This window comes from Triticum dicoccoides, chromosome 5B (assembly GCF_002162155.2).
Source record: "Triticum dicoccoides isolate Atlit2015 ecotype Zavitan chromosome 5B, WEW_v2.0, whole genome shotgun sequence".
In the NCBI taxonomy this organism is placed as follows: Eukaryota; Viridiplantae; Streptophyta; class Magnoliopsida; order Poales; family Poaceae; genus Triticum; species Triticum dicoccoides.
The window spans coordinates 627508612-627521015 of record NC_041389.1 but is presented as its reverse complement, the minus strand read 5'-3'; the positions used below and the strand labels follow the sequence as shown (position 1 = coordinate 627521015).

The 12404-nt window shown below is 44.9% G+C and overlaps 1 protein-coding gene across 1 annotated transcript; it reads left to right on the top strand.

Moving 5' to 3' along the window:
* Positions 1–5018: 5018 nt before the first annotated feature.
* On the top strand, positions 5019–6741 carry LOC119312159 (anthocyanin 3'-O-beta-glucosyltransferase-like). Its single transcript, XM_037587897.1, has one exon. The coding sequence runs from the start codon at positions 5132–5134 to the stop codon at positions 6602–6604; it is 1473 nt and encodes a 490-aa protein (XP_037443794.1). The 5' UTR covers positions 5019–5131; the 3' UTR covers positions 6605–6741.
* Positions 6742–12404: the final 5663 nt, after the last annotated feature.

Genomic DNA, 12404 nt, shown 5'->3' with positions numbered 1-12404 from the left:
AAGCCATGGTAAATTTAGAATGCAGTAGTTATAACGCAATAACAAAATATGAATGGGTTTGCAACAGTACTTAAAGTAGTAATTTGCTTTATTATACTAACGGATCTCACAAAGGTTTTTTTTAGTTTTGTGTGATTGAACTTTTCAAGTTTTGGGTGAGATCAAGACGGATGAAGGAATAAGGAGTGTTAAGATCCTAGATTGGGGATGCCCATGGCACCCCAAGGTAATATTCAAGGAGAACCAAGCAACTAAGCTTGGGGATGCCCCGGAAGGCATCCCCTCTTTCTTCTAATGACCATCGGTAATTTTACTTGCAGCTATATTTTTATTCAGCACATATCATGAGTTTTGCTTGGATCATCTTGTATTATATGAGTCTTTGCTTGCTTTGCTTTTTAGTTTGTCACAATCATCCTTGCTGGACACACCTATAATAACCCACAAGTATAGGGGATCATTTGTAGCCTTCTTCGATAAATACGAGTGTCGAACCCAACGAGGAGCTAAAGTAGAACAAATATTCCCTCAAGTTCTATCGACCACCAATACAACTGTACACACACTTATCGTTTGCTTTACCTAAAACAAGTATGAAACTATTTTGCAAGAATAAAACTACTAGTACTTTACGAGAATAAAACTACGAATAAATTGTAAGGTAATAAAAGTGGATAGCTTTGTCAATAAGAAAGTCATTTGTCCCTAGGTAATCTATAACAAGTACCGGTAATCATTCTTGCAATTTTATATGAGGGAGAGGCGTGAGCTAACATACTTTCTCTACTTGGATCATACGCACGTATCATTGGACCCCTACCAAGCATCCGCAACTACTAAAGATCATTAAGGTCCATAGCATTAAGTATCAAGTCCTCTTTATCCCATACGCAACAACCCACCTACTCGGGTTTAAGCTTCTGTCACTCTCGCAACCCACCATAAGCGAATCATGAACGTATTGCAACACCCTACAACGGGGACCCCTCACGTTTGCGTGACATGGAGGGAACCGTAGGATAGCACCATAAATAAAATATACAATCGTACCAACCAATATCACGATTAACCCATAGGATAAAACGGATCTACTCAAACATCATAGGATAGCCACATGTCATTGGGAAATAATATATGGAGTTGAGCACCATGTTTAAGTAGAGATTACAACAGAGAGAAGGTGTGTTACGTCATTGCATAGAGGGGGAGAGAGTTGGTGTTGATGGTAGCAAGATTGTTGATGTAGATCGCCATCACGATCCTAGCCCCGGCGGCACTCCGGCGTTACCGGGAGAAAGGGGGAGAGAGCCCCCTCCTTCTTCTTATTCTTTGGCGTCCACCCATGATGGGAGGAGAGTTCCCCCTCTGGTCCATGGCCTCCATGGTGGCGGAGGGGCGGGAGCCCCTCCGAGATTGGATCTCCCTCTCTGTTCTCTTCTGTTTCGCGTTCCCTAGATCTGGCCCTTCACGGTTGATTAAATTCTAGGAGATCCGTAACTCTGATTGCGCTGAAACTTTTACATGTTTTTTCCATAAATTATCTTTCTTGCGCCAGAAGAAGGGCTCAAACCGACGCTCGAGGAGGGCACAAGACACCAGGGCGCGCCTGGGGCCTGGGGCGCGCCCTGGTGGGTTGTAGGCTCTGTGGGCCCCCATTTGCGTTGATTCCACCTCCCAAAAATCACATAAATTCCAAAATAATTCTTCGTAAATTGTTATCGCATTTGGACTTCGTTTGATATGGAGTTTCTGCGATACAAAAAACATGCAAAAAACAGGAACTGGCACTGGGCACTGGATCAATAGGTTAGTCCAATAAATCATATAAAAAGTTGCCAAAAGTATGTGAAAGTTGTATAATATTGGCATGAAACAATCAAAAATTATAGATACGACGGAGACGTATCAGCATCCCCAAGCTTAATTCCTGCTCGTCCTCGAGTAGGTAAATGATAAAAAAGATAATTTTTGATGTGGAATGCTACCTAACATAAACTTGATCATATGTCTAGTCATGGCATGAATATTAAGACACAAGTGATTCAAAGCAATAGTCTATAATTTGACATAAAAACATCAATATTCGGGCATCCCAATAAAGAATCATGTCTTTCAAAATATCAACGCTAAAGAAAGCTATCCCTACAAAGTCATATAATCTTGTCATGCTCTGTCTTCTTAACACAAAGTATAAATCATGTAGTACCCCGGTGTCAGCCAAGCAATTGGTTCATACTTTTTAACGCGCTTCGGCCTTTTCAGCCCTCGTGCAATACATGAGGGTGAGACATGGATATAGCACTACGGGTGGAATAGAGTATGATGACAGGGGTAAATATAGAGAAGACAAAAAAGTAAGAAAGTCTCACATCGACGCGGCTAACCAACGGGCTATGGAGATGTCCATCAATTGATATCAATGCGAGGAGTAGGGATTTCCATGCAACGAATGCACTAAGAGCTATAAGTGTATGAAAGCTCCATATGAAAACTAAGTGGGTGTGCATCTAATCCTATAATGAAAAATTCCCACTAGTATATGAAAGTGACAACATAGGAGACTCTCCATATGAAAAACATGGAGCTACTTTGAAGCACAAGTGTGCAACTAGCATGCCCCTTCTCTCCTTTTCTTTTTTTTTTCCTTTTTTTATTTTCTTTCTTTTTATCTTTATCTTTTTTTCTTTTTTTTATATTTTTCTCTCTCATTGTCCGGAGTCTCATCCCGACTTGTGGGGGAATCATAGTCTCCATCATCCTTTCCTCACGGGGACATGCTCTAATAATGAATAATGATGATCATCACACTTCTATTTACTTATAACTCAAAAGAAATAAAAATTACAACTCGATACCTAGAAAAAAAATATGACTCTATATGAATGCCTTTGAAACACTGTCGATCTTTTTGGTACTGTTATATCGAACTCCGCCCAAGGCCTAGTTTGATCCACACGTTTGAGCCAATGCCATCTTGCCTGCATGGCGATGTTGAGCCGCTTTAGATTTGTGATGCCCAATCCACCCGCCCATTTTGGCGAGCATACAACCTCCCAAGCCACTCGGTACTGCCCACCAGTCGCCTGATCTTTGGCGCACCAAAGAAATCGTCTGCAGATTTTTTTCATGGCTGCGATAGTCTTCTGAGGTATGTCGAGTGCCATCATCGCGTGTATAGGTATCACACAGTACGGATTGAACCAGAACCATTCGCCCTTTGGCATATTTGCAGCCTTCCAACCTGGGAGACACCGCACCAGCTGATCTACTAGGCCCGAGAGTTGTGCGGCCGTCGGTTTTCGTAAGGTGATCTGGAGTCCCAAGTACTTGCAAGGATATGAGCCCACGGGGCATCCAAGGATTTTGGTCACTTGTGCCATGACTTCTGCGTTGCACCGGATCGGTATAGATGCACACTTCTGGAGGTTGGCCTTGAGGCCTGATGCCTCTCCGGAGAGCCTTAGAATTGATGCACATGCGTTAAGATCTCCTTCCTCCGGCTTCAAAAAGATCATTACATCATCCGGAAACACAGAAACCCTCTTCGTAAGTCCTCTCTGCGCTAGTGGGGATAGGGTGCTGATGATGATACAGACCTAGGGTAGGGTCATAGGCCTGACCTATACGCCCTACCCAAGGTCACTACCTTAGAAGCAAAGAAGCTCAAGAGACAGCAGGGAGTACCCAGCAAAGCGTCGAGTGCGATCCACTCGACCAATCAACCACTCGGGTACCCCTCCTTTCCGAAGTCACACGACCAGTCTACCAGTCGACCATACAAGAAATCATTCGACCTACTGAAGACCAGGAGTCACTCAGAACAGCAACGGGCAAGCATTCACTCCATAGTCTTTAAGGTCATTTAAGGCACTTAAGGCTGGCGTTACCAGTAACACCTCAATCTTTATGTACATTGAACCCTCTGTAAAGGGGGATGACTGGGGTCCTGGCGAACTCTATATAAGTCACCCCCTCCTCTGGCACAAGGGTTCGCACCCCCTGTAACACACACACACTCATATATTTCAGTCGACCGCCCCCGGGCACCGAGACGTAGGGCTTTTACCTCCTTCAAGAGGGGCCTGAACTCGTAAACACTTGCGTACAATCTTGCCGTAGCTAGGACCTTGCCTCCTCATTCGTACCCCCTATACTTACTGTCAGACTTAGTACCACGACAGGTGCCTCGCTCAACAGCGAGGTCAAGCATTCTTTGCAAAGGTTCCATGGTGAGGATGAAGATTATTGAAGATACCGGATCGCCTTGCCGCGGACCTTGGCAGTTGTAGATAGGCTCGCCCGACACTCCATTCGTTTTCCGGCCTCACAAAAAAAAGGTTATACATCAGTACATACTCTGATGGTTTATCTACATATATTATTCAAGTTTACTGAATGATGCATATAATTGCTTCAAAAAAATGATGCATATAATTAATTACAATTCCATTTAACCCTAAAATAAATAGAATTCCATTCGATGGCGATGTCTGAAGAAAATGACAGTGAACACTTTTGAAGCCACAATTACAATGAACATTGCTATATATGTTCTGCGCTCTAAAAATGAATTTCGCGATGGATGTTTTTTCTACATGGGTTGGGGAACATTGCCACGACAGAGAGTAGATTTTTCTTTCATTGAGTCAAACAGACAGTGACTAATTGATTTGTAAAATTAATCATTATGATACATCTGAACCATTCAGATTGAGTGGATTTATCATCTGTCAACGTTGTAGTAGTATTCTCTCCGTCTGAAAATACTTGTCATCAAAATGAATAAAAGCATCTAAATACATCTTTTTTTATCTATTTTGAAGACAAATATTTCCGAACGAAGGGAGTATATTCTAGCAAGATCCATCGAACAAGTGATGCAACTTGTGTTCAAACCCTTGCATGCCCAAGGTACCAATATCTTGAACTCCATTCCACAAGCTTGTGGTTCGATCAGACAACGAGATCCCAAACATTTATGGCCTTATAAATAAAATAGTCCTCTGCACGGCTCTCTTTAATCGCACCGAGGCTTGCGTCTGATCTGCATTTGGACTCGATCTCCTCCTCCACGCCGGCCGTAGTACTTTCTGTCGGTCACACTCACAGGACGCGGTTAGCTAAGCCGGCCATGGCTGTCCAGGACGAGCCGCTGCACATCCTCTTCTTCCCGTTCCTGGCGTCCGGCCACCTCATCCCTATCGCCGACATGGCCGCGCTCTTCGCCGGCCGCGGCGTCAGGTGCAGCATCCTCACCACGCCCGTCAACGCCGCCATCATCCGCTCTGCCGTCGGCTGCGCCAACGATGCCTTCGCCGGCACCGGCTCCCCGACCATCGACATCGCGGTCGTGCCCTTCCCCGACGTCGGCCTCCCGCCGGGTGTGGAGAACTGCACGGCGCTCACGTCCCTAGACGACCGCGACAAGTTCTTCCAGGCCGCGCAGCTGCTCCGGGAGCCCTTCGACCGGTTCCTGGCCGACCACCGCACCGACGCGGTCGTGTCAGACAGCTTCTTCAATTGGTCCGTGGACGCCGCGGCTGAGCGCGGCGTCCCGCGGATCGCCTTCCTCGGCAGCAGCATGTTCGCGCGCTCCTGCAGCGACAGCATGCTGCGGCACAACCCGCTGGAGAACGCCCCCGACGACCCCGACGCCCTCGTTCTGCTGCCGGGGCTGCCGCACCGCATCGAGCTGAGGCGGAGCCAGATGATGGACCCGGCAAAGAAGCCGTGGAACTGGGAGTTCTCCAAGAGCGTGAACGCCGCCGACCAGAGGAGCTTCGGCGAGGTGTTCAACAGCTTCCACGAGCTGGAGCCGGATTACGTCGAGCACTTCCACAAGACGCTCGCCCGGCGCGTGTGGCTCGTCGGGCCGGTGGCGCTCGCCAGCAAGGACATGGCTGTGAGAGGCACCGACGCGCCCTCGCCGGACGCGGACAGCTGCATCCGGTGGCTTGACGCGAAGCCGGCCGGCTCGGTGGTGTACGTCTCCTTCGGCACACTGACCAAGTTCGCACCGGCGGAGCTGCACCAGCTCGCCCGCGCCCTCGACGTATCAGGCGTGAACTTTGTGTGGGTGATCGCCGCCGCCGAGGGCCAAGACTCTGCTGAGTGGATGCCCGAAGGCTTCGCCGAGCTCATAGCGCGCGGCGACCGCGGCTTCATGGTCCGAGGCTGGGCGCCGCAGATGCTGATCCTGAGCTACCCCGCCCTCGGCGGGTTCATGACGCACTGCGGCTGGAACTCAGTGCTGGAGGCCGTGACCGCCGGCGTTCCGATGGTGACGTGGCCGCGGTACGAGGACCAGTTCAACAACGAGAAGCTCGTCGTGGAGCTGCTCAAGGTGGGCGTCAGCATCGGGGCCAAGGATAACGCGTCGGGCATCGAGGCCCACGAGGTGATCGCCGCCGAGGTGATCGCCGAGTCCATCCAGAGGTTGATGGAGAGCGACGCCATCCGGAAGAAGGCCAAGGACCTCGGCGCGAAGGCAAGGAGCGCGGTGGAGAAGGGCGGGTCTTCGTACGATGACGTTGGCCGGCTGATGGACGTCCTGACGGCCCGCCGGAGCTCCGTCGAGGTTGGAGAAGACATCCAGGCCAGCTGATGGGCTGGTACGACGGTGCGTTAATGGCCGCTAGATCCGCTGGCGATCTTTTGCTGGTACGACAGCCATGGAATTTAATTGTACGTCGCTGTTCTCTGAGAAAAGTGTAAAATGAGTAAAAAAACTTTCTTTTTGCATCTCGGGGATTGCATAAGTGGTGGGAATTCGCTCCGCGTCTGGTCGAGGCGTCGAGCGCCGCTCGGTGCGCGTTGGCTGGCGAAATAAGATGACTATAGTCGCTATCTATATCGTCTTCTGTTGTGAGTTAAAAAATAGGACGAGTTAAAGCAATACGAGCATTACTTGAATGAGGTGGTACAACTCTTCCCACTTTGTTCGAAACTACAATGAACTGGATGAGTAGTTTATCAAAAAAAGAAAAAAGACTGAGCTGGATGAATACTAGTGAAGAAAGGGACGGGATATTCGAAAAGTACAAACCGCAACCGAGCTCCACAGAGCTCTTTATTTTTTCTTCAACGAAAAATACTTTTTTCGCATCCAAAAAAATCTGAAGAAAGTATACACATAGACATATGTTTGTAGTATACACGTATAAAATTTTATAAACATATACTCCGTATGTTAGGGCATCTTCAACTGGCAACCCACAAAAACCTCTCGCATCCGTTCGCGGACACGGAGGCAGGAGACATCCATGCAACGATGCCGCATACATTTTCACAACAACTCAAACCAACCAGACAATATTCGTGCAAACACGGTCGGATTTCATGCAAACATGACGGTTTTAATATAAAAAAGCTGAATTTTCATATAAACATGACAGATTTTTGTACATTAACATTAAGGTGCTAGTCCGGTTCTGAAGGTATAATCTAAATCGCCGCTTGCGGATCCCTTTGTCTTCCTCATGTACGGCAGCCCGATCACCGGACTACCGGGAGCCCCGGATGTATATGCTTCAGCTCAAAGGACGGCTCGCTTCCCCACAACTCATTGGAGTGGAACCCCCGGCTGATACTTCGGCTAAAGGGGAAGGCGGCGCCTCCGCTTTCGTGAAGCCCATGTGGGATCGACGGAGGTCCTCGAAGTGGTGGCAGACTCATGTGTTCTACTTCTCCTCGATAATGGCGGCGGACTCGGAGGCGCCGGCCACCGACCCGTCGCTCTCCGCGCACCCGGCGTCTGCCTCCGCATGCGGGAGGTTTACGGGCCCACCTTGAAGATGCCCTTAATATGTGATGTACGTTGGGAGTGCTTTGTCAACTTCGTCTTCGTCCGTCTACGCATGACCGGTGATGGCAACACTGACGCGTGCCTTCGTCTACGATGTGTCCCCAGGTTTGGTAAACCCGGCGCGACGACTCGTCAACACCATCCTCCTTCCGGCGCACCACTACCTCAACATCACTGCGCCCATGACTAACTCGGCGCCTCCTTGCGCCCGCGGCTCCAGGCGACTCCCTCGACACCGGCAACCCGACTCGACATCGACCACGACATTCTTCGCACGGCTACCTCGACCACGGCTACACCACCCTACGCTCTCGGCTACCTCGACATCGGCACAAAGGGTTATCATCCGCTTGAGCAACTCGCCGGCTTCCTCTACAGTCAACGCGTCCGTGACACGTCACCGTCCACGACGGTCCCGCTCCATTCGTTGTGCTATCATGATTGATGATGAATAGGTTGGAAGTTAAAAAAAACCGATGCACACAAAAAAGATGAATACATTAATTGAAATATGCCATTACTTTGTTGTTTTTGGGACTGATATTTGTCTATTTTATGCACTATGCAAATAATCAAATTTGCCGAGAAAATTTACATACTTGAAGAACATGCATGTGTATTTCTAGAAATAAACACTATTTGAAACTTTTTAATATATTTTGATACTATTTGTTTTCTGAAAAAGGAGCTCCATGAAGCCCGTGCTTTGCAACGGCGCTCTCCGGGATATAGTACGACGTGCAGTTAAGACAGAGCACCGCAACTGCAGCGGCACACCATCACATTATCAAATTGATTACAGCAACATCACATGCATTTACTGATCATGCACGCCACGACGCGCGCCCCTTTGTGCTTCTGCTCCTCGGCTATGCCAGCCAAGCCAGCAAGTAAAATGAGCAAGAGAACGTACAAGGTCGATCGGAGCTGAGGGAGATAGGTTGATCGTGCTAGCACTGTGCAGCGCAATGCATGCGACTAGCAATGCAGGTGCAGAACCCACAATACCATCGATGAAGGAGGCTTCAGTTGGGTTGTGTCTGGTGAGAGCCCACGGGGCGAGAACGATTGAAGCAGGGCCCATAGTCAACCCAGCTAGCGCTGCCCTCACCCCTCCCCCGGTTATATATGCAATCCCCCCAGTACAAACGAGGTGTCAGCAAGAAAGCACCGGGATAGACGAGAATAGGGTGCCGATTTCAAGGATTTGAAGGTCAAGGTTTGATTTAGACTCAGAGTACAAATTCAAGGTTTATTTTAGACTTTTCCCGGACAGAAAAGACTCGGTGGATGCCAAGCCACGCTCGTGCTCTCTGTCAGTATCATGGCTCCAAACCTGATACGTAGCATGGTTCGTGGCCATACATCATGTTGTACGTCCCCATCTCTGCATCGACTTTGTGTTTTTCTCTTCTGTGATAGTGAAGCTCTTTGGGTTTTTTTTCTTCTGTGAAAGTAGTGAAACACTATACTTTTGGTTTTCTAAAATCTGAGAAAACTGTACTTGTCAATCATAGCCTAGCTAATTTGCCATATTCATGTTATACTAGTAACCAAACTATACAATTATATATACACAAAAAAGATTCTTGAATACATAAAAATGAGCCTCAATTTAATATAGCGCAGGTTCACAATGCATACTAATTCATACTCCCTCCGTCCGTAAATATTTGTCATTAAAGTGGATAAAAAAAGATATATTTAGAACTAATATACATCTAGATACATCCTCTTTTATTCATTTTGATGACAAGTATTTCCGGACGGAGTGAGTACATAATAAAAAAGAGGCTATTGTTTCTGGCGATACGTCGCGAAAATTGCCCCTGAAGTTGTAAAGTATTACCCACCAATGCTATCTATAAGTGATAAAAAAATTCACACAGGGGAATCCTCCGCCTGTGCCGGCCCATGCAGTAGGGACCTTCTATACTGTGCTTTGCGCGCGCAGCGAAAACACGCAGCATGCCCTTTTTGGGCCGGCTTAACTGCGAGCATCCTGTTTTTGAAATTTTCTTTTTTCTTTTTTTCTTCTTCTTTTTTGTTTTTACTTTTTATATATTAAATAATTTGGGGCTTCAGAAAAATTCCTAAAATTAAAAAAGATAATTTCGAAATAAAATGCCTAATGAATCATAAAATGGTTCTTAAAAAAATGTTCACAATTTTGCAAAAAATGATCAAAAATTTGAAAAATAATTAGCAGGGAAATCAGAAAATGTTCATAATGTTTTAAAAAGCTCACGTATTAAAAACGTTAACAAAATAGAATAAAATTTTGCCAGTGCAAAAAGTTTTCATTAATGGAAAAATATTCTAAAAATTCAAAAACTATTTGTGGCTTACAAAGTAGTTTATTCATTCATAAAATATTCACTAAATCCTAAAAATGTTCATGAATTTTAAAAATTGTTCCACCAATTTCCAAAAAAATGTTCATCAACTCTTGAAATGTTTTTTGATTCAAAAATATTGTTTAAAAAAATGTTTGCAAATACTATAAAATGTTCAAGAATTGAAAAAATGTTATTTATTTTTGAAAATGTTAGAAGTTATTTAAAAGTGTTCATGAATTTGAAAATGTTCGCGATTTCTAATATGTACAGGAGTTTATAAAAGTATTCATGATTTCAAAAATTGTTCACGATTTCACGAAATTGAGAGTGATAGTGTATCGGTGATGCAACAGAATATGGTCATGGCCATTGGAGATGATGATTTTGTTTTCTCCCGTTGCAACACACGGGCCCTTTTTAATAAATACTTAATAGTGTATACCAGTAGGGGACAAACTAATCCAACTAGCAATGGTCGTCTCAATATCATAATGAAATTTATGATAACTAGATTTTCAAGTTTAAACCAATACACAATTTTTGTTTGAGAAATGGATAGAAGACCTCGTATCCACCAAATAAACCAAGTGAATATAGACGAGCAAGTCAGATAATTTAATCATATGCAAGAGTAGAATTGACTACATTTTATGTTCTTTCATGATTACAATAATGATGCTAATTTAAATACAGGTACAAAGCATGCACATGTTGTCAACATGTTAGTGAACCCAACTTGCAAATCATATTTGCCATGCCCTAGAAAATTGTATCAATATGATTGCCTAATATACACTAGAAACCTCTGCTAAGATATTTGTTAGTATGTATGATTTAGAAAATCTCTACCATTATATTCAATAATATTAAAAGATATATGAACACATGTATATATATTGAAAATATGTGTATGTACTATATAGTTTATGCAATATTTAAAAGTTAAATTAATGGAAAAAAATAAACTAGAAAGAGAATTTTTGTTAAAATTTAAATTTTGCAGACTTTTTCCAATAATATATATTACAACCGTATAACAAGAAATATTGTAATGTTGTCTACAAACATGGTTATGCGGCTAAGTACAATGGCTAAGTAATACAAAAATTATTTTAATTTTTTTAACATGCTACTATTAGTTTAAAATAAGTATAAATGTTTAGTTTCAAAAATTGTTTTACATTATTTTGGATTTGCTCTGTCAACGGGGACAAGTTCGGGTCTGTGTACGCCACTAACTTTGGAGGCAAGCAGGCCTAGCCTACCAATGTACTCCAAGGCTGCTACGAAAATTCATACGTGTGGACGAGATCGCATGCTCATGGTATCGTTGGGCGTCGCTTCTATTAAGATATGGAACGGACGGCGACATATTTAATGCGTTTGCGAATGGGAAGTGACACGTTTTGTAGCGAAGGTGCAGACAGGGCGTAATGCCGGCTGGTGGATTGAAAACGGCTGGGGTCAGCCCACCAACTCCTTTTAAACTCCGCTTCTATCTACCACGGCGGTCAGTCTATCCCACTCGTGGCGCTGGTTCTAGCGAATCCGTACAGGCATAGGGATGACGCTGGTTCTAGCAAATCAATACGTTGACGTTCTTTTGTCCAGGTAGGTTGATCTGTTGTGCCTGTCATGTACCTACGAGTTCGCATGTGGAAAGGCTTTGGCGGACAATGGGGCGACCCGTGCAGACCTGAAGAGATCAACTTTGTCTTGGCGAAATGGACTTGTAACAGCAGACACATCATGTGTGTCTGGGCTGGCTCCTTGCACAACAACAAGCCTGTCAATGAACTCCAGCATCTTCATCAACGGTGCCAAATATCTGATGCACAAGATCGCTGCACTGAACTTGGTGTTCATGGGACAACTTCAGGCCTACTGGTGTGCAATTTGTAGCAAAAATGCAAAATACAGTACAACATTGTGAATCTTTGAGCACACTTCTTAATTAATAAATTGTTCGATAGTAAACTTCACTGCATCAACTGAATATGAGTAGCGTGGGAGCAGTGTTGGATGGATGTCCCAGGCAGTTGGAGACTGATTCTATGGGATTTGTCTTTTTCTTCATGCGCGCAAAAGATGTGTAACTATAGTTAGTTGTTGACACCAAATTTTGGCATTGTCAAAAACTTAATTAAGATAGCATTGAATGGAAAAGTTTTCGACATGACAAATTTCGGTATCGTCAAAATGAGAAACTTTGATTTCTGGGTCATCACCATGGTCTTATCTCGAGGGCTGAAACTGTACTC